The following is a 22,476-nucleotide window of genomic DNA, read 5'->3' as shown; positions in this document are numbered from 1 at the left end:
TTGAATTCAGCAGGATCACGGATTTCTCAGGATTAAAAAATAATAATAATAAAGAGGGTGAAAATCTACCATCTGCCTGAAACTCTGTGGATGGCAGTGCTCAGGGGGAGCAGCACGATGGGGAAAAAAAAGGGGGGGGGGGGAAATGGATTTGAGGGCCTGGATTGGAATGGGGAGTGAGTGTGTTTGGGAGCCAGGGGGGTGACACTGATCTGCTTTTCCTCGTTGCCTCCCTGCACCTCCCCACCACCACACTGAGCTGATGTCCACCTGTGTCCACAGACTTGTTTTCCCTGCTGCTGAGGCTCCTTGGCTGGCCGTAAACCTCTGCCTGCCATGGGCACCGGGAGAGCAAGGAATTGTGAGGAATTATGAGGAATTGTGAGGAACTGTGAGGAATTGTGAGAAATTAATTATGACAAATTGTGAGGAACTGTGAGGAACTGTGAGGAACTGTGAGGAATTGTGTCCCGTGCTTATCTGCACTGATCTCTTAATTCCCTCCTCTCCAAGCAGGCAGTCAATTCTGGCGAGGTCTGCCCCGGGCAGGGATGGAGCTCCTGGGCATCCGAGGGTGAATCCTGCCCTGGCTGATGCAGATTAAAGCTCCTCGTTAGGTGCTGGAAGTGTCGCCACACAGCCCTGGCCAGGCAGAGCCTCTCTCTGTGCCCACCAGGTGGAAAACGGTGCTAAAAATGCCTTTTTGTTCGCAGACAGTGCAACAGGTCTGATCCGAGGGCTGCAGATCCTCCCAGAATGCAGCATCTCACCCCAAAACAAACAAATCACGGAGGGATTTATAAAATCCAGGGCTCTCTGCCTTGTTTTCCTGTGCTGACCCCTCAGGGAGCCCGGAGATGCTCACGGAGCTGGCCTGGGGTGAGCTGTGCCCGGATCTCACCTGGGGACAGATGTGGGCACCGGGCACAGGCCTGACCCTGAGGCTGTGCTGACTTCTCCTCTTGGCCGAGCTCTGTTTGCCCACGCTGAAATAACAGAGGCCACAACCCAGCCCTGCCCTTCCTGTCCATCCCCATCCCTGCTGGGGATGCTGGAAGCTGAGAGGGAGACGCCAAAGGTGTTCTGTAGAGATCCCAGGATCACTGAGGTAGGCAAAGAGCTCTGAGATCATTGAATCCAAGTGTAAGCACTGCCAAACCCAGCATTAAATCATGTCCCCAAAGTATTACTCTGTGGTTTTTTTGAACACTTCAGGGATGGTGCTTCTACCCCTTCCCTGCACAGCCTGTTCCAGTGCCTGACAACACTTGCAGTGAAGAGATATTCCGTAATATCCAACTTAAATCTCCTCTGGCACATCTTCCTCTTGTTCTGACAGTTCTCACCTGTGAGCAGGAGATGCTGCAGCCTCCGATCTTCACTTAGATTTAAACACTGCTCAAGCCGAGTAGGAATGACACTTCCTTTTGGCTCCGTGCCTCAGTTTCCCCATCCCCATGCTATGATATCTCCCTTTAGAACAAGGTGATGGGGGTAACCCCCTCCCTTGCAGGGCTAAAAGTGGGGACCCAAACTCCCCCTGGGAAGGGAGCCGGTCCCTCCCTGGGGCTGCCGTGCCCCGGGGCTCCCAGGGTCGGCTCCCCTGGCTCGGGGTGAGCTTTGGCAGCCAGCACGGGTCCTCTCAGCAGCTGCCGTGACAGACAGCTCCCGAGCCACCCCCCTCTGCAGTGCTGCTCTAAAATAAAAATACCTCCCGCCTGCTCCGCTCCACTCCCAGCCAAACTTCCTCCAGGGGCAAGGTGGGGGACGGCAGCCCAAAAATACCCGCGCCCCCCCCCGCCCCAAGCCGGGCTGAGAGATGCTGTAGGGCAGATCAGCGGCCCCCAAGCCCTCGGTGGCTGTCCCCTCTCCCTGTCCCACCTCCTGCCCCCCCATCGCGGTGCCGGACGCTGGATCCCCGACCCTCGCCCGCCTCCCCCCGCGGCCCCGGGGCTCAAGGTCAGTAGCGGGGAGCGATGCGGGGCTGGGGGGGCCACGCTGAGGGTTGGTGACAACGCTGCTCCCGCAGCTCCGGGGCTCTCTGTCACCTCTGCCTATCCCCAGCGCCCGGCCGGGCTCCGGGGAGGGGAGCGGGGGGAGGAGGATGATGAGGAGGATGCTGCTGGCACTCGGAGCCTCTGCTGGGACCCCTCCGATCCTCGCTGGGCAGCCCGGGAGCGATCAGGAGTTAAAATTGTCCGAGGGGTCCCCGGCGGCCCCCTCGCCCCCCTCGGGGTCGGTCACCGCCGGCTCCTTTTCGGGGTGGCCTCGCCCGCACCCTCGCCAGAAAAAAAAAAAAAAAATTAAAAAGAAGCTTTGGAAAGCGTGAAAAGGAGGAAGAAAAGCTTTTTAAAGGCGCCTCCGTGTGCGCCCTCCCGCCGCAGGGGCACCGCAGCGCCCGCCCGCAGCGGCCCCGCACCGGGAATGACCGCGGGGCCACCCCCGAAATTCCCCCCGGGGATGAACCCGAAATTCCCCCGGGAAAAACGCGTTTGGTCCACGCCGGGGGGAGGTGGGCTCACCCCTCATCGCTGCCAAGGACCTCCTCCACCCCCCTTAAAAACCTCGGCGACCAAAAGAAAAAAATAAACGTTCAAAATGAAAACAATAATTTCAATATTATTTTAATTTTCGTGCGGGATTATTTTAATAACCGCAGCGGCTTTGCAACGCGGAGGGTCACCCAGAGCAGGAGGTGGCCGCGGCGCCTTTTACGCCTTAATCCCTTCAGCGCTCTCAGGGATGGTGGCGGGTCGGGAGTGCCAGCTCCGGGGGACGATGTCCCTGTCCCTTGTGCCTGTCCCTTGTCCCTTTTCCCCGCATCCCGCCTGCTCCAGCCCTGAGCCGCGCTTTGGCAGCTGCCGGACACGCAGTCGAGGAGGCTGAGGAGCTGCAAGGCACGTCGCGCCGAGGTTAATTAACCTCGGCAGGAGTAATTAGCCCAGGGCTAATTGCAGGGCTGGGTGTCGCCATCGCCCGAGCGCTGCTGATGCCGCCGGGGGGGGGCTCAGCCGTGTCTGCGGGGTCCTAAAGGCTCCTGGCAGGGGAAATTTGGGATCTGGGAACTTTGGGAGCCCCCCAAGAGCCGGAGATTGGGGAAAATCTCAGCAGAAGGTGAGAGGAGAGGTGGGGAAACCCATCACGTCCCCTCCACTAGTGGTGTCTCCGTGCTCTATCCTGGATCCCTCTCCACGGTTCCAGCTGGGAATTAGAGGTGAGGACATCGCAGACACGCTGGAGGAGCCCCACCCTGGACATCCTGGAGCAGCTCTGAACATCGGGATAGATGGGAAGAGCCCCTCATCAGGAGCACCTGGCCCCAAATCCCGGCCCCCGAGTGGGGTTTGCAGGAACCTCTTTGCACCTGAGTTGTGCCCCGGGGACTCAACTGTGACCCTCTTCTCCTTCCCTTCAAAGCAGAGCTGGGGAGGAGCGGTAGGAATTCAGGCTGTCTGAGGGGTAGGAGGGTCTCATCCCCGGTTTTCCACCCTCCTGTTAGGAAAATTAATCCACAAACGCCAGAGGTTTATGTCCAAAAAGGAGATAGAGGAGTTCTTTAACTTTATTCGAATAAAGGGAAAGGCCATGAGGCATTTCCCCTGGGATCTCTCAAATTTTGGAGGACGCAGCCTCCTCTTTATCCCAATTTCTCGTCCACATTTCCCTCTCTCTCTCCCCATTGGCTGAGGTACTTAAGAGTTGTAGACTTCCCGGAGTGCCTAATACCTAAAATTCCTCTTTAATATATAACCCCCCTTTTAATTTCTCATTCTTACGGAACTTACGGCTTTCCCCTATTGTTTCTTTCATCTTTCAACATCCAGTTTCATTTATCAGCAAACCCACGGTTTGTTTGTAAAGGCAATTATCTTCTTTTCCATCCATCGACCAGTGGGATCCTCCCCATTGTTTCTTTCACCTCTTCACTGCTGGTTTTATCCACCAGTAGACCCACGGCTCGTTTGTAAAGACAAATCTGCCATTCCTCTCCTCTTTCCCTTTCCCAGGTGTGCATCCCTCCCTGGTGCCGGGCTGTGACCTCCTCCCACCATGGGGGTTAAAGCGATGCTCCCCAGCTACGAGCTGGGGTTTTACGCCCTGGTGGTCACCTGTGCTGTGCTCTACAGCGGCAGCGGCATCTTCGAGGCATCCAGAGGTAACGCTCCCCCATCCCATCCCCCGGGTGGTGCCTGATTTTACAGCTGTCGATACCAGCGGCAGAAGCCTGGCTTTAACTTTTTGCACAGAACAGCTTGGAAATCCTTTTAAAGGGATTTTTGCCCTTTTCTTTCTGCCTGGTTGTCTCTTTGTCCTTATTTTTGCTGCTCAGGGCAAGAGGCTGCAGGATGTCACAGGTCCCCAGGCAGTGCCACACCAGGCAGCCACCACCACCTACGAAGGGTTGATTCCCCTTTTAGTTTGTTTGGATTTTTGGATTTCTTTTTTTGTTTTGTTTTGTTTGTTTGTTTTGGGGTTTTTTTTGTTTGTTTGGGTTTTTTTTTTTTTGAGGGGGGCGGTTTGGGTGTGTTCGTGGGGGGTTTTTGGTGGTTTTTTGTTTGGTTTTGGCTTTTTTTTTTTTTCCCTTTGGTGTTTTTGTTCAGAAACCCACAAAATTGAAAACTTTATGGGGTCATCCAGGGAATGTGTAATGGGAAAAAGGCTTTGCTGAAAATTCCTGCAGGAACCTTTGGTCACTGACTCTTTTGGTTGTCCGTGGCGACCAGGCACTTTTGGGACGGGGTATTTGAGCCCTGATGGCTCATTATCACAGCGATGAAGGGGCTGGGCCTGGCTTGAACGCGGATCCCATTTTCCAGAGCTGTTTCTCTCCCCGTAACTCTGGTTCTTTTGCAGACAGCATGAACAGAAAAGCCTTTCGGGACGGCATAAAGCCGGGCTGGCACTACTTCGGCAGGAAGATGGTGAGTGAGGAGGTGCTTTTCTAGCTACAGACAGCCTGCCCAGTGGAGAAACAGAGCTGGTTGTTCTGCTGCTGACGCTCATTTGTGAAGTCCATGTGACTTGTATTTTTCTCCCTAAAATAATAGGGAAAATCCCAGCCCTGTGGGGCTGTGGATGCTCCATGAGTGACCTCTGTACATCCCTCCTGGCGTTTTATGCCTGAGCTAAAGTCCTCTTTGGTACAAAATGGGCAGAAAAAGCTTTAAGAGTCGTGGGGCTGGGGGCAGTGAAGTGTCTGGTGCTGCTCCTGCAGGACGTGGCCGATTTCGAGTGGGTGATGTGGTTCACCTCGTTCAGGAACATCATCATCTTCGCCCTCTCGGGACACGTCCTCTTTGGCAAGATCTGCTCCATGACTGTGCCACAGGTGAGCAGGGGTGTGGTGGGCACGGATCTGAGAGCACCCAGGGGTGGCCTGGGATTTGTGGAAGGGGGTTTTGGGGGGATGTTGTGGGGCTGGGGCTTTCACCACGCTGACCACGGCCGCTCTCTCTCTCCCCAGCACCGGGCAGTGATGTACATGATCTACGGGGCCCTGGCTGTGCTGGCCAGCATGGGGCTGGTCTACCTGATGATCATCCTGTCCCACTGCCTGCTCCTCTACTCGGTGGCCCTGGCCAAGCAGAAGTGGCTCTGCTACGTGGCCGGGCTCTGCTGCCTCGCTTCCTTCAAGGTGGAGCCCTTTGGCTCGTGGCAGGTGGGTGCTGTCCTGGCCCTGTGTCTGCCTCGTTCCCAGCCCACTGGTGTCCATCTCCTTGGGGTTATCCCCAAGGAGGGCTCCTGGGGCAGCCCCAGGCCCTGGCCTGGCTGCATCAGAGCTCTCACAGCCTTTTAGAGGGAAGGGACTGTTGAAGTGTGAGTATGGGGGTAATCCCACAGTGATAATGTCATGTTTTGGTGACTTCATGCTGTTCCAGTTGAGTCCTTCTTGTTGTCCAGGCAGCAATTTGTCAGCCTGTTGCTGCCCTGTGCCTCAGTTTCCCCAGCTGCAGCACAGAGCTGGGATGGATTCAGTGATGCACATCTCTCAGGTCACAGCCTAGCTAAGATTTTATCTCACTGGTGAGTGGAGAGAAGCCAGGAAGGACATTACAAAAATATTCAGACCCTCTGCAGGACAGTGTTGCCTCTCCCTGCCTCCAAAGATGTGTTTCCTCCCTCTCCATCAACCCCATGCTGACTCTGCTTTACCCCATGGGGACACCAGTGACAGGGTGACATTGCCACCCCAGACCAAAGCCTGTGTGACCAACAGCTGCTTGGTGACATGGCCAAGGGGACATACCCCTTCCTGGCTGCTCTGAGCCACAGGAGCCAGCTGGGAAATCAAGCCCCAGTTTTATCTTTCCAGCTCATTAACTTCAGAGACAATTGGTGTCAGAGCATAATTAGAGGTTTTCCTTGAACTGAAAACTAAACTGACAGAGGTCAGGGTTAGCTGAGATGTTAGGGAAAAATTCCTTACTGTGAGGGTGGTGAGGCCCTGGCACAGGGTGCCCAGAAAAGCTGTGTCTGCCCCTGGATCCCTGGAAGTGTCCAAGGCCAGGTTGGACGGGGCTTGGAGCAACCTGGGACGGTGGAAGATGCCCCTGCCCATGGCAGGGGTGGCACTGGATGGGCTTAAAGTTCTCCCCAACCCAAACCATTCTCTGCTGCCCCAGGAGTGGTGTCCTGTAGGAACAGGGTAAAAAGCTACCCCGTCATTTCTCCTAAGTGCAGCTAACAAACGATCTGTAAGTTCCCATATGAAGCTGTTTTGAGAATGAGAAGTTCCTTTAACACACCAATCCATTCTGAGGGTGAAAAATAAGTGCACTTGTAATAACAAGGGCTTTGTCCCACCAGAATCAGTAAAGAAAATATGTAAACAATCTGAGGATAGATAGGTCTGCTAGACAAGTAAAATGCCTTTTACTAACCAGTAGAATAATTAACAAGAAAGATGTTATTAACCAATTAGAAGTTGCCCTGGAGGTTTGTAAAAGCTGTGTAAAAGCCAGCATGTGGCTATATAAATACATATAAATAATCAGTAATATATACAAAGATTATGTAAAAATAAATAATGTGTAATATATATTATTTAAATATATATTATATAATATATTATTTTATACATATATATATAATAATAATAATAAAGGGCTTTCTGAGCCTTCTGGATTTTTATGGTATCACTCTTTGTGTTGTGACCGTCCCAACAGCAGTGTCCCCCACAAAGCAAGGCAGGACAGGAGTGACATCACACTCCTGGCGGTAACTCTCTGTCTCTTGTCCAGAGCGGGTTTGTGACAGGAGCTTTTGATCTCCAAGATGTCCTTTTCTATGGAGGTTGCACCTTCACCATCATGCGCTGCATGAGCTTTGCCCTCGAGAGCTCCGAGAGGGAAGAGGGCATCTACTCCATCTTCGACCTCCTCAAGTACAACTTCTACCTCCCTTTCTTCTTCTTCGGGCCCGTCATGACGTTTGACCAGTTCCACGCCCAGGTGAGTGATCCTGAGGCCAGGCTGGAGCAGGGTTTCTCCCCAAAAATTTATTTGCTTGGGGTTGTTGTCTACAAAAACCCCCAACTTTTGCCACAGCGAAGATGCAAATGGTTGTGGCGTTCCTTGTGGTCACCTCTAGCCTGCGGTTGTGCATTTTTGTGGGGAAGGGCATAAACGGCTGGATTTTTAACCTTCTTTTTTGGCTTTTTTTAGCTATTTCCCCTGACCAATTCACAATGGGAAATCTTGTGATGTCCTTGCTCCCTGGGCATCTGCACTGCTCGGTGCCTCAGTTTCCTTGTGTTGTCACCCCAGCACCTTCATGGTGAGGGTCACACGTGTGATGCCCACCCATGGGGCCTCACCATGCTGGGACAGCAAGGACGTTTCTGTCTCCCATTTCTATCCAGCTGCTTCACGCAGGGAGCAGGAGCTTCCAGGGATGGCTTGTGTGTCTTTAGATCAAGTTATTTCTCAGGAAATAAGTAAGATTGGGTGGAAGGCTGAGTTCCAGCAGCTGGGGGCTCCATGAAATACCCTGATGTCCCAAGTCTTTGCCTGTTCCACACAACCAAGGGAGCTTTTGGATGAGCAGACTCCAAACAGAGCTGGAAAACACCAGAAGCAGCCTGGGATGGGATCTCTGGAGCTGTTCCACGGTCCAAGATCAAAGAAACCAGCAGTGCTGTGTCCCCCTCACTCTTCCCACCTCAACCTCCCTCCGCACCAAGGATCAGCCTCAGCAAACTGGTGGCTCTGGCAAAGGGAGGTGTTTGGTCAGCAGTGATGTTGTGGAGGATTCCCACCACCACCTCTGGTTGCTTTTGCAGAAGAACAGTTACATCAATTTGAGTTTTTAGACCCAAACTGATGCCACTGATGCCTGGGTACAAGAATGTTTTGGAAAAACATTTGTGAATTCAGAAGAAAAACCAGCCCAGGGCAGGGGAGAGCAGCCAGAGCCTCGTAGTGAGGAGAAGACACAAGACCCACCAGCCCAGCACCTTCTCTCACACCTGGTTCTGGTTACTGGAGAAAGGGTCTGCACTGGGATGTTTCCTCCAGGATGAGCCATGATCCCAGTCCTGCTCCTTGCCTGCTCTTCACCTGTGGAATGAACAACTCCATGATGCCTCTTAAAAGGAACAAGAGCCCTCGGGTCTTACTGGGTTTATTTAAAACGATTTTTAGAGCATTCTACCCTGAAGATCAAGTGTTCCCATCAGGGATGCAGCCAGGTACCTGTAAATGGGGGCATGAAAGTCCTCATGTCTCCACCACCTTCTGAACTTCCACTGCTCTTGCAGAGCTGGATCCAGGGGGAGTTTTATTTCCTGCTCATTTGCACAACCCCAAACCAGGATGTCTAAAGCCACTTAATGAGCAATTCCCTTCTCTGTTGCTTCAAATGCTCATCCCAAAGGCACAAGGATTAAGTCCCCTGTCCCGGCCAGGGGTCCTGGCTTGGCCTGGCCACCACTGCCATCTCCTGGCTACATCCCCCCTGCACTGCTGGAGCTGTGTCTGGCTGCAGAGGTGAATTCTTAATTCTCCAAGAACAATTAGGGCAGGAGGCAGATGGAACCCTTCCCCAGGGTGGAATGGGTGGCCCAGTTAGAGATCAGATCAGATCTGTCCCTTTGGATCTTACTGGTCCTACTTCCTGGTGGAGCTCTTGCATCCCTGTGTGAGATGGGAACTCAACTGTACCAGGGCTTGGCCAGCCAAATTTGGGTGGAGAAGCACCTTTCTGACTGAGATCAAGGGAACAAATCCCCTTCTGTAGGGTTGGGAGTGTGGGGAACACAGCCCGGATCCCAAGGGGACAATGGCCAAGTGCTGGCACCACACACAGATGTGAGGACGAGAGGAAACAACCTTGAGTTGCACCAGGGAAGGTTTAGACAGGATACTGGAAATAATTTCTTCAAGGAAATGTTTGTTAAGCATTGGAACAGGCTATCAAGGGCAGTGGTAGAGTCACCATCCCTGGAGATGTGTAGATGTGGCATTTGGGAACAGGGTTTAGTGATGGGCTTGGCAGTGCTGGGTTAATGGTCAGACTCAATGAACTTAATGGGTTTTTCCAGCCTAAACCACTCTGTGATTCCATGGAAGGAGGGTTCTGTGTCCTCCCTCACGTTTCCATGCCAGAGCCTGTCCTCCTTCAGCTCAGGGACCAGCGACCTCTTTGCATCTTCAAAGCACCTGGTACTTAACAGCCACCAAAGAAAAAAAAAAAAAAAAAAAAAAAAAAAAAAAAAAAAAAAGTCAGGCAAAGGCTTTAATTCTCGGGAATCATCTGGATTTGACAACAGGGCTGGTGCAGCAGCCTGTGGATTATGCAGGGAGAGCTCCCACCTCTCGCAGGGAATAAAGGGGAAGTAATAAACATAAGAGGATTTTGAATACAGCAGCAATTTTACGGTGGTGCGGGGAAGCAAGGACATGGCTCTGCCCCGTGTAATCCTGAGAGCTCACCCTGCTGATGTTTATGTGACAACGACCAGAGATGTGACAGCTCCTGGAGGCAAACCCCAGCCCCTGTTTGTGCAAGACACAGATCCCCATCAATCAGGTCCCACTGATTCAGGATGGCCCCTCAAGCAAGTTTCCCTCTGGTTTACAGCCGGAGGCTGCAGCAGAAGCCTCAGACATCATCAGTTCTCCTCCTCTTCCTCCCAGATGACCCTGGACAAAAATACACCAGGCCCTGGCAGAGCTGTCAGTTTGGGATTCCAACCCTGGAATCTGCCCTGGAGATGTGATGGGTGCGAGTATTTGTTCCCTCTTGGTGTCTTTTGGGAGGAGTTGTCCTTGAGCACTTTTGATTTTCTGAGCACATCGCTGCAGAAAGAACAGGAAGCCCTGGGAGCTCCCTGGTCAGAGGGGATTGCACCCCACCTGGAGTCCCTGAGTACAGCCAGACCTTTTTGTCTGACCACATGCCTGCTCTGCTGGGAAACCCCTGGGAACAGCAGGATGCTGCTGTAGGGACACCCCTGCTGTCCTCAGCACTGCTGTTGGTGGGACATGTCCTGTTCCTTCTGGATGTCTCACCTAAGCCAGCCCTTGGGTCTTCTTTAATCAGCAGAAATTTGGGCCACATAGTCCATGGTGTGATTTCTAAAGGAGAATGATGAACCAATCCCTATTTGGACCTTGACCATCCTTCTGTGTGACAGTTTTGGCTTCTTTTCTTCTCTGCCAAGGTCAGGATGAATATACAGAAACGCCAAGTTCGGACTTGGAATGTTTATTATCTCTTATCTATTTACATTGTTTACAGACTCATGCACTGTGAGCTCTTAGAAACGAAGGTAAAATGGAGAGCTTCTAACTTTTTCTGAGGTTATTTAAGAGAAAATTACCCAATAACGAGGTGACACCTATATTATTTATCCTTTTGACCCAATAATGACCCCTCAAGGCCTGCAGTGCGGAGCTTTTACACCCAATTACAGAAAACCACCCAAAAATGTGAAGAAGAAGGTTGAAGAATGTGAAGAAGGACAAAGACAACACCCAAAACCCCCCATCCTGACTCACATGTATTACTATACGCTAAAACCCCAAATTCTAAGTTTCTAGGAGTCCAAAACTTCTGGAGGAAGGAACGATGCCCATCCTGCCCCTGGGCTCAGCCCTGCCCTGGTTTGTCCCTCCCTGCAGGTGAGCACCCGAGAGCTGCGGCGCAAGGACGACGAGATGAAGAGCATCCGTGTCAATGCCCTGCTCCACGTGGGGGCCATCATGGCTGTGGACATCTTCTTCCACTTCTTCTACATCCTCACCCTCCCTTCCGACCTGAAGTTCGTGAACCGCCTCTCGGACTGGTCCTTGGGTGAGTGGCCGTGCTTGGGCACGTTCACCCCTGTGCTCAGCTCCAAGGCAGTGGTGAGTGATCCAGATCTCCATCCACCCCTCCCCTGAGAGCCTTTGGGAATGCCTGTGTTGGACAGGTTTGAGTAAAAACCCCTCGTCCTCCCTCTGGACATGCACAGGGATGGGGTTGGGCAGCCCTGGAAAGCACATGGTGCTGGTCTGGGCTTTTCACAGTGTAAATCGTTTGGTTTGGGGTTTAGGAAGTTGAGTACCAAGATTTTTTTGTTCCCTTTGGACTGGAAGGGAGCTCAGCACCTCTAAAAAATCAGCAGGACGCAGCAAACCACACACAACAAGGCAAAACCTGATTGCGTGTAGGGAAAGTTGACCGTAGAGTAGTCGAACACTGGGAGAAGTGTCCAGAGAAGTTATGGATTTTCCCAAAAGAGTAATATTCAACACTTAAATGGACAATGTCCAGGGCAGCGTAATGTCTACCTAAAGTTGGGTGTTCTCCAAGCATGGCTGGGCTAGAGACCACCAAAAGGCAAATTCCCAGGATAAGTGATGGAAGAAGCACTGGCTTTCAGTTGGCAGCGGGATGGAGGATTCCAGATGATCAAACACATCTGATGGCAGCATTCCAGACACCACCACACAGCAGAGGCCAAGCAGGGGCTGTAGGAGCCTCATGTCTCTCCAGAGTGGCACCTCGAGGCCAGGATAAAATCCTAGTGCAGCTGGAGTGACACTAACATGGACTTAGGGTGTCTCAAAAGCCCTGGCTAGACGGATCCCATGTTACTCCAGAGGGAGCTGAGCTTTTCTGACTGTACTGACCACACCTGCCAGCCCACGGTGGGAGCATCCCTTAACCTGGGTGCTGGATCCCACCAAGATGGGGGAATTTTTACAGCTCTTTGCAGAGACATTTGAAATCTTTAGTAGCTGCCCCTGCAGGGTTTGTTTCCCAGTGTCAGACACCTCTTTAAGCCAGAGGTTCTGACCCTGGCTCTGCTGTAGCATGGACATTACATCCGTGGCCAGAGGGAGCTGGGGTGGGGGGAATTCTGATGGAGGTGCCAATAAAACCTCGGAGGCCAGGCCTGAGAACTGTGATGAGCTCATCACAGCTTAACACGCCTCAGAGGGAAGGCACAGTGATGGAATAAATGACTGTACAGACAGAATTGCTTGGACTACTAAGACCAATGAGCACTTTGCTCCCTAATACCCTGAGAAGAAATTGTCCTTTGGTTCAAGCCTCTCAAAAAAACTTAGTTTTAAAATATTTGCTCTGCAGAAATCCTGATGCATTCCGTGTTCCTTTTTCCCCCCCTGTTTGACTCCCATTTTTGCTCCAGCTGGCCTGGCCTACTCCAATTTGGTGTATGACTGGGTGAAAGCTGCTGTCATGTTTGGGGTCATCAACACCATCGCCAGACTGGACCACCTGGACCCACCCCAGCCCCCAAAATGCATCACCATGCTCTACATCTTTGCCGAAACGTGAGTACCCCCGAGCGCAAACCAAAAGGGTTTGAGCCGGACAGGACCTGCCTGGAGGGGAGGACACCTGGGCTGTCCTGGGCAGCTGCTCTGTGAGTTGGAGACCACCTGAAACCACAGTCTAGACCTGGCCAGAGCCCAGAGAAATATTCTTGGGTGGGGAAAAATAGATAAGGAGAAAAGTTAAATCATATCTCTATTGGCAGCTGTCCAAGGAAGGAGCCTGGAGGATTTCTGTGAGCAAGGTCCAAGATGTGCCTTGGCAGGGGATTGAGTGTTTTCTCTGTTTCAACAGGTTTTCATTGTCATTGTGTGTTTTAACACTGTTCTTATCATCTTATTTTAGGCATTTTGACAGAGGGATTAATGACTGGCTGTGCAAGTAAGTGTCCAGTGGACCACCTTTAGTCTAGTTCAGGGTCCTCCCTTCCATCCCAGAGCAATGAAGCATCACATGCTGTTCATCCCAAGGTGGGATGTCCTCTCTTCTGGATAAATCCCACTGTTTGCTCTCTTTAGCCCCAAACCTGTTGAATTAATTGCACAAAGAGCAACAGCCCCCTCCTCCAAATCTGGTAGTAAAAGAGTGCTGTCCCAAAATCCTTTTGGGTCTGGTGGGTTTAGCATTCCCTCAGAGGAGGAAGAGCCAGCTTTATTTTCCTCCAGGAGGAAAGGGGAACTGAGTCCTGTAGCTCCACCTGCATCTTCCTCAGCCTTTCACCTCCCCTCATCCCTGACTTCACACCAGCAAACCTCTACTGAGGGGAGTGGTGGCTGATGTGATAAAATCCTGAGCACCAGAAAGTCTGAGAGAGCCTCCAGCTCTAGACACCCCAAGTTTTACCTGCCAGAGAGGGAAAGGTGGATATTTTGTCCTTGAGTATTTATAGGTTTGTAGGAACACAAGTCACAAGCGGTTGGGGCTCAGCAAAAATCAAAAGTTTATTGCAGAATGAGCAAAAAGTTTGAAGTTTAAAGCAAAAAGTTTATTGCCAGAACGAGTCAGCCAGAACATCCTCCCTGTTTTACTGGGATGTTCTGGACTGACCTGCCTGTGAGGAACTTGGGGGAAAAAAAACTGCAGAGTGGTCTCCTGGACTAGAGGGAGCACCAACCTCCTTCCCTGGCTTTTAGGTACGTGTATGACCACATTGGGGAGAACCACGACCACATCCTGAAGGAGCTGGTGGCCAGCACTGCCACCTTTGCCATCACCACGCTGTGGCTGGGGCCCTGCGAGGTCGTTTACATCTGGTCCCTCGTCAACTGCTTCGGCCTCAACTTCGAGCTCTGGGTGCAGAAGTTCTTCCAGCTGGGGCCCTTTGCCAAACTGGAGGTGAGGAGCTGGGCTGCAGAGGGCATGGGGAGAGGTCGGGGGGGGCTGGGGAGAAGCTCTGGTGCTGGAAAATATCCGTGACTGCAGGGAGGGAGCTCACGCTGGTTTGTAGGGGTCAGATTTTGAAGAGCAGAATCCCTGAGGATGCCATGAGGCTCCATGGGCTGGCCTCCTGCATGGAGACCTGGAGCTCTTTCCTGTGGCCTTAAAAATCATGGAATCATTAAGGCTGGAAAAGACCACCAAGTCCAGCTGTCACCACTAAACCACATCCTCAAGTGCTGTATCCACACATTTTTCTGAACGTTTCCAGGGATGGTGACATCCCTGGACAATCCTTGGGATCAGCCACTGAACTGTGCAAGGGAAGCACGGTCCTGGTGCTCTGTGTCCCTTCATTTTACCCACTTTGCCACCCACCCAGAGCAAACAAACTCCTGCCCCTGTGATGCTTCACAGGAAATTTGGATTGGGGTGGAAATTCCAGAGGGAGAACAGAGGTCCAAGAGAGGCAGGAATGCATCTCCAATGAGGCATCAAAGTGCCACAGATGGACACAAAAGATGAGGTCTGTCCTTGGGAATTCGTCCGTGCATATGGGGAATATTCCATAGGGAATACCCAGATTCTGTGATCCAATGGGGAAATGTTTATATATTTTACAACATATATTATATTTTATATATATATATATATATAAATATATATATTTATATATTTGTATATTTATATATTTATAATTTGTTTTTCTTGTTCTCCAAAGCATCTTGGCATTTTCAGTGGTTTTGATCTGATTTCTTTCAAAAGCAAGTGTCTGGATGCTAGAACAAATGATTTTTTTAAACACTCCAAAGCTTAGTGCCCTGTGTCTGTTTGGAACCAAGGTGTCTCAGGGACATACTGGGGAAAAAAACAAACAAAAAAATTTTAAAAGTCCTACCCTGGAAAGAATTATGTTCCTTATTTCTTCTTCCCAGTTTAAAAGTCTGCAGGTCTTAAATTAGTTAAATAAAGATCTATTTTGAATAAAAGCCGTGGAGAGCAATCCTCCTGTTTGCTCTCCCTGTTGAACTCCTAATCAGATTAAAGCTCTCACAAGCAGTGAAATCTCCTTCCCTGCGGCACCACAATTGCCAGCACTAAGTGGCCTGGGGTTTCATCGTGCTCTTTGAAGGCTCTATAAACTCCTTCCCTGCTCCACTCACAGCAGCTGATCCTGGAGATTATGTGCCAGTGACAATTCCACTCTGCTGCTGTCATTAGTTTTGAGCAATTTTTTTTTTGCCTTTTTTTTTTTTTAAAAAAAATTCCTAAGAAACTATTTTTACCAGGACCCAGGAGTGATTTGCACGTAGGGCTAATAATAATCCTGAGATACTACAGGATCCTTCTGCCTTCAGGAGTGGCTTACCCAAGACAAGAGGCGGAGAGAGCAGGACTCCACCATTTCATTTCAAAGAGGCTCTGAGAGAGCTGGAGAAGGACTTGTGACAAGGATGTGGAGGGACAGGACAATGGGTAATAGATTTAAACTGATGGAGGGCAGGGTTAGATGGGATATTGGGAAAGAATTCTTCCTTGTGAGGGCACTGAGGGGTTGGAATAGAATTCCCAGAGATCCCTGGAAGTCTCCAAGGCCAGGGTGGACAGGACTTGGAGCAACCTGGGATAGTGGAAGGTGTCCCTGCCCATGGCAGGGGGTGGAATGGATGATCCTTAAGATCCTTTACAACCCAAACCATTCCATGTGTCTGTGATTCTGCAGTTATCATGAAACTGTGTCTGATATGTTGGCCCTGCCCATGGGACCCAGCCCAGGGTCCCCAAAGCAGCAGGGCAGTTTTGCCTTGTCCTTTTATTTCTTCACTCCAGAGGCACTAAAAGCTGCTCTGATTTTTGCCTCCTCCCTGGGATCCCAGCTGGAGTTGGCTGGAGGAGTTGCACCAGTCACCCCTTTTCCTTACAGACCCTTTTCCCTCTGCTTCTCTCCCCCCTCCTCAGGCCAAGCTGTCAGGGGCCATGTCTCGGAGGATCAGGGCAGCTTTTGGGGCAGTGAACTTCTGGGCCATCGTCCTCTACAACATCCTGGCCCTCAACAGCCTGGAGTTTGCACAGCTGGTGACCAAGAGGCTCCTCGTGCTGGGTAAGGTGCTGCCAGCCTGCCCCACTGAGAGACCCCTGTCTTAATGGGGGGACACTGGCACAGCAGCCGAGGACGGGGATTTTGGATCCATTTGGCTCCAAAGTGCCCTGGCCACTGGCTTGTGGTGTGGCTGCTCCAAATGTTCCTTAATTCTTAAGGTGCAAAAAGTGCAGGCAGTGGTTTCTTAGCCCCCACGCTCCTCTCTGAGTGCTCTGGGGTAGCAGCTGCCTTCCAGGTGTGCTTGCACAGCCCCTGGCACTGGTTTAGTCTCCCTGGAGCACTGCAAAGGTCACGTTCCCCTCACCAGGCAGGGCTGAGTCTCTTCCTGTGAAATTGTCCCCTTGCTGGAGAAAGGGGTTGATTCATGCTGCCTCGTGCCTTCTGCTCCAGCAGACATTCCTGCATCATCCCGAAGGTGACAGGTACAGATCCTCATCCTGCAGTCTGTACATTTCTAATCAGTGGACTGTGGCACTGCTTTGAAGTCCTCTTGATCTGCCCAGGGTATAAATAGCCATGAGGAACCGTTGTCCTGCAGCCTGTGTGGGACGGGGCTGGCACAGGGAATGGATAAAGTCACACTCGGTGTGCCAGGAGTGCCTGCCCGCTGAGCTCGCTGGCTTTTGCTGGTTGCATTATTCATTGGAGAGCTCCTGTTTTAGCAGGGACAAACCCTGGATCCACCCCAGGATCTGCTGTGGATACCAGATTTGTGATTGCAAACACCGTCAGACCCTTCTGAGGAGGAGGGAGAGCTCCAGGCTCTGTCACTGACGTAGGTGGCAAAAATATGTTTTCCTGGGTGGACACTGTGTCTTCACTAAATACAGGACAAGGCTGGGGTTGATCCTCAGCATCAGTGGGGCCCAAATCTTTCAGAAGGTCAGAGTGTTGAGCAAAAATGGACATGAGCAGGTTCAATGGGCAGAAAGTCAACTGTGATTTATGAACTTGGGGAGCAGAAGGATTTTTGGGTTTAAAAGGAGATCAGAGCCCCTCCAGCACATCCCCACATTAGCTGCAGTCCCTGGTGCCCTGGTGGGCTCAGGAAAAGCTTCTTCTAAAATCCAATCCTGCGGATTTCCCGCCTCTCCCAGTGACGCTGCCAGGCTGGATCTACGATGAAAAATGTCATTGGCCACCATGAGCCTGTGGGACCTCCCTGTGCCACCTGAGAGGCAGCTGCGCTGGTGGGGAATTGTCCTTGTTGGGCCAGCAGCCACAGCTGGATGACCATGTCTCTCTCCCTGCCCTAGGTTTTCCCGTGAGCACCTTGTCCATCTGGTTCATCACCTACTGCGGGGTGCAGCTGATCAAGGAGCGCGAGCGCATCCTGGCCATCGAGGAGGACAAGGGTGACAAGGCCAAGGAGGAGTAGGGCAGGCACCACAGGCTTGTCCTGAAGCCTCCTCTCCCTCCCAGACACTGCTGCCAGGCCAGCCACTGGCCAGGGCTCTCCAAGCCCTCCTGACAATCGGACTGCTGTAGCTCATCCACGTAGAAGCCACCTGGAAGGCACAGGTCACCCCCTTGCTGCAGGAAAGGTTTTCCATCAGGCACAGCGGGCGTTTCACAGTCTCCCCAGGCGTGGCAGGATGCTGAGGCAGCTCCCAGGACATTTCTTTCATGCCAGAGCCGTCCCCATTGTTTTTCTGACCTTTTGACATTGTGCAGGCCCAGAGATTTCACCCCCTGCTTCCCATAACGCTTGATCCACCAGCACTGGGCTCCCCCACAGCCCTTGTCTCCCAGAGGAGACTCTCCAGGTCCCATAGCTGGAGGTTTTAGGGCCCTGCACTGCTGGATGTGATCACCACGACCACCCCTCTGTGACATGTCCTGGGACTCAAGACAAACCCCACCTCAGTTTTTTTTATACGCCATGGACAAAGCTCTGAGCTCACACTCCTGCCCACGGCTGAGGGACAGAACTGTAGCCAACCCTTGCTCATCTCCAGCCACTCATCCCTTTCCTCAGCTGCCTTTGGTGTGCACAGCCCACAGCTGCAGGGCTGAGCGAGCGCACGGGTGAACACAATCAAAGGAGGAAAAAACCCCAGATGAAGGGCCGGGACTTGGGGCTGGGTGGTGGAGGGAAAGCCCATGGGAGACTCCTTGGAGAATTGGGCTTTGGGAGTGTGTGAAACACGGTGCCTTTGGGGGAAAGGTGGGTTTGTAACAGAAGAATAGCTCTGTCTCTCTTGCACTTTAGAGTAACTCTCAGTGGCCTTATGTCTGAGTTATGTCACTGTTTGGCAAGGGCAGGATCCACACCCCTCTGCAACGGGGGTTGAGAGCCTTGGTGCATCCCTGTGGATGAAGCAGGATGGGTTCCTAGCCAGCTTTCAGCTCTGCCAAAGTAATTTGTGGAGTCCCTGGTAAATGTCACTTATTTATGTAGCCAATAAATGTTGGATAACTGTGGCACCTGCTGCTCATCGCTGTCACGCTGCAGGTGACACCCCCAGTAACACCTCACCACCGGAGCTGAGAGGAGAAGGATCTGTTTGCAGGTCCTCACCTGCCCCCCAGAAAGAGTGACACCAGACATTTTTGACTGCAGCAGAAACCCACTTTGGTGTCATCACCAGACTGAAGGTTGTGCTGCAGCTGGATTCATACTCAGCTTTATTTTGCCTCTGCTTTCATACATATCTTGAGCTTGTGGCCAGCAAACTGTCACCCATGTGGGCTTTGGGTTAGAAGCCGGGTTGGTTTTACTTTTGGGAGCCTGAGCAACAATGCTGGGAGTAAGGGCAGGTGTTGTGCCTTGGTGGCATCTTGTCACATCCCTTTTAGACGCATCTGTCGCTGCTGGACTTTTCATGGGTGTTTCTTGGCATCTCCATTATTTCGGGTTTACTTTTTCCACCAAACCAGTTCTGCCACCATGTGCTTCCTGCAGGGTTAAATTCCTCTGAGGTGCTGGCACCAAGAGCTGTGTCACTGTGGTGGCTCACCTCAGGTCTGTGGCTGCCTGGGAGGACAGAGTCACCTCCCAGTGTCCAAGTGGGTGACTCACATGGCAAAGCCCAGTGACTCTGCACTGCCCTCCTGACTTGGATACTCCAGGAGAGAAAATAGCCCATTCACTCAGGGTCTATATTTACCCAGCAGCTGCATCTGCTGAAGCTGCCAGAAGGAGCTAATCTTAGACACCAACCCAGCCAGTGATCTGTTAGAGACAGTTCATGGGAGAATTTGGGCTTTTTCCTCCTTTTCCAGGAGTTATCCCTTCAGCTTTTGCTGCTCTGACAAGCCCAGGGGGTCTGGTGGGCCAGGAGCACTCTGGTGCTGTCTCAACCAGCTTAACCTTGCACAGAACACCCTCAGCCTCACTGACTGCCTCCGTAGGATTGGATTTATCCATTGCTCATCCCTCTGGAAAAGAGCATCTCATCTGCCCTGGTTATTATTGCCTGCCCCCTCATAAAACTCTACCAAGAAGCCAAGAGAAGCAAATTTTTTATTGCAATTACAAATCCCAGTTAATAGCCCTACACTGGACACTTTCTTGACGTGGCTAAAATTCCTTCATTCGTCCTTTTTGTTCTAACATTTTGTGTGGGCAGGAGTGATCCTGCAATGCTGCATCCCTTCAGGATGTACCTGTGTATCCTCACTGTCGTGGTTTAATCCCACACAGTTTTTCTTTCACCCGCTCATTCCCCCTCACCCCATGAGGAGAATCAGAAAGAAAAGGTAAACAGGTAAATCAGTTGAGATTAGAACAGTTTAATATTGAAAACAAAACATAATGATGATAATAATAATGAGAAGAGAAACAGCAACAGAACCCAAGAGAATCAATTCATACACAATACAACTGCTCATCACCCACTGACTGATGCCCAGCCTGTCCCCAGACAGCAATTTGGCTCCCGTCTGGGTAATTTCCAAAGTTGATACCCTGGAAATGATATTTTGTGGTATGGAATATGCCTCTGGCCAGTTCAGGTCAGCTCTCCTGGCCATGCTGCTTCCCAGCTTTTGGTGCAGCTCCTCACTGGCAGAGCATGAGATGTGGAAAATCCTTGACTCAGGGTGAGAACGACTCAGCAGGAGCCAAAACATCGGTGAGTTATCAACATTATCCTCATCCTAAATCAGGAAACACAGCCCTGTGGGAGGAAAAATTAACTCTCACAGACAAAACCAGGACATTCACCCACTCTGGTGTCTTCGGGGCTATTGCCCACTTGGGGACACACTTAATGACTGTGGCAGTCCACTGGTTGTTGGGAATCCCTGGCTGTGGCCCTGTCAGATCTCAGGGACAGTGCGCCCAAGGCTCTTGGAAAACCAGGGCTGCTTCCCCAAGCTTTGGAGCTGCTCCAGCTGCTGGGCAAAGCCGTGGAGTCCCCAGGGCAGGTTTGGGACCAGCACTGTGCCCTTTCCCTGAGTGAGCCACCAGGTCCCAGAGCTCCTCTAATGGTTGGGCTCCAGCTGTGTTTTAGCAGTGGCGCCTCGTGGGGTGGGGCATAAGGAAGCAAAACTCGGGTGGCAGCACAACGAAAAGGAAAACAACGCAGGGCTCAAGGGAGATTAAAGGCAGAGGGAGGGGGGGAAATCCCAGCTGGTGACACAACAACACGGGATTAAAGTTGGGATGGCACAGGGCTAATGCAGAGGGAGCAGAGAGGGGAGGGTGGGGGTGTCCAGCCCCAGATGTGGGGGAGCAAAAACTCCTGAAGTTCAACCCAGTTCAATGACCAGCACTCAGAGCTTGATCCTGTCACAGATGAGCAGCACAGAAGAGCTTATGATGTGAGCTCTGAAAACAGCTTGTGATTATTTCCCTGCTATTTTGGTACTTCCCAGATGCTGCTGGAACCACACCAGTACAGAAGGGCTTCATACTGGTATCGCTCCCTCCCTCTCCCCAATTCTAGAGATAACCCATCATGGCGATTTTTATAAATGCATCCCTGCCAGGGTAAGGGGTTATGTGGCTTTAAATACACCAAGAATAATGGCTAATATTTTTTCATGGACTTAATTAAATCGTTAATTAAATCTATGCCATCACTGAGTGTCAGACAGCCCAGGGGGTCCACAGTAAGAGATAAAACAGATTCATGCATGAGTTTTACTATGGCTATAAATAATTATAGCTGCTCTGCTCGCCCATGTCTGTCAAAACTAATTTTCTTCTTTGTGAGCTCCATGGGAATAGCTGGACCTGGACTGGCCATTTGAGGGCCCAGGGGACTTCCTAGACATCCATAGCTAGGCAAGCAGGACACAAGAGCTGCTGGAGAGCTCAGCCACTCTGCAGCATCAGCTCCAGGCCAGGCAGGTTGTCCTGCTGTGGTTCTAGACTTCATCATGGGGGTGATGAGCCAGAAGGCCAGAGCAGGAGACCTTCAATTTATTAGAAGGTATTTGTGTTTAGATGTCTTAATCTGTGAGTTGAAGCCCACCATTGCATTTCTTTCACTTCTATTCTGCCTCAGACACTCTCTCTGTCACCAGGATCTGGAAAGGATGGATTTATTGGTGCCAAGTGTTACAGCTCTAGCTCATTTTTCTCTGCCAAGGTTCGGATGAATAATACACGGGAAGCAGATTTTGAGTTTGGACTTGGATGTTTATTATTTCTCATCTATATTACAGTCTCACAAGCCATGGGTTCTGCAGTACCTCTAGGTAACAAGGTGCAAAATAGAGCTGTTCTCTATCTCTACCAGGTCTTTTCAATGACAACCTGTCCAATTATGAAATGCCACCTAAATTATTTTTGTTTTAAACCCAATAACTAACTACCTGAACTCTGCAATGCAGACTCCATCAATCAATTACAGAAAACCGCCCAAACCCATGAAGAAGAAGGTGAAGAAGAAGGCAGAAGAAGGTGAGGAAGAAAAACTCAGACAATGCCCAAAATCCTCTGTCTTGACTCACATGCATTACTATATACTAAAACCCCAAATTCTCAGTTTCCCAGAATTCCAACACCAAGGTGCCCAGAGACTGTGCCACTGGGGCCATTTGCATGTATGACAGAGCCACAGAATCAGCAAGGCTGGAAAAGAGCTCTGGGATTGACTCCAACCTATGGCTGAACCAGACCGTGGCCCTGAGTTCCACGTCCAGTCTTTCCTTAACACCTCCAGGGATGGTGACTCCATCACCTACTGCAGGGAAAAAGAGCCATCCCCCTACCTCAGTCCTCAAATCTCCTGCTTTGGTGATAATTTTAAAGGAACTTC

The 22,476-nt window shown here is 51.2% G+C and overlaps 1 protein-coding gene across 1 annotated transcript; it reads left to right on the top strand.

The window, feature by feature from the left end:
* The first annotated feature begins 1,746 nt into the window (after positions 1–1,746).
* On the top strand, positions 1,747–20,436 carry HHATL (hedgehog acyltransferase like). The gene is made up of 12 exons (XM_066201874.1): positions 1,747–1,959; positions 4,008–4,156; positions 4,855–4,922; positions 5,216–5,329; positions 5,465–5,659; positions 7,242–7,451; positions 11,124–11,295; positions 12,641–12,785; positions 13,132–13,167; positions 13,920–14,121; positions 16,123–16,264; positions 17,521–20,436. Exons 2-12 carry the CDS (start codon positions 4,051–4,053, stop codon positions 17,640–17,642), a joined length of 1,512 nt encoding a protein of 503 aa, XP_066057971.1. The 5' UTR covers positions 1,747–1,959; positions 4,008–4,050; the 3' UTR covers positions 17,643–20,436.
* The last annotated feature ends 2,040 nt before the right edge of the window (positions 20,437–22,476 follow it).

The sequence above is a fragment of the Chamaea fasciata genome, unplaced genomic scaffold (assembly GCF_029207755.1).
Source record: "Chamaea fasciata isolate MVZ Bird 193981 ecotype frontalis unplaced genomic scaffold, bChaFas1.0.hap1 SCAF_1, whole genome shotgun sequence".
Classification (NCBI taxonomy): domain Eukaryota; kingdom Metazoa; phylum Chordata; class Aves; order Passeriformes; family Sylviidae; genus Chamaea; species Chamaea fasciata.
The sequence above is the reverse complement of the archived record's forward strand: the minus strand, read 5'-3'. Positions and strand labels throughout refer to the sequence as shown.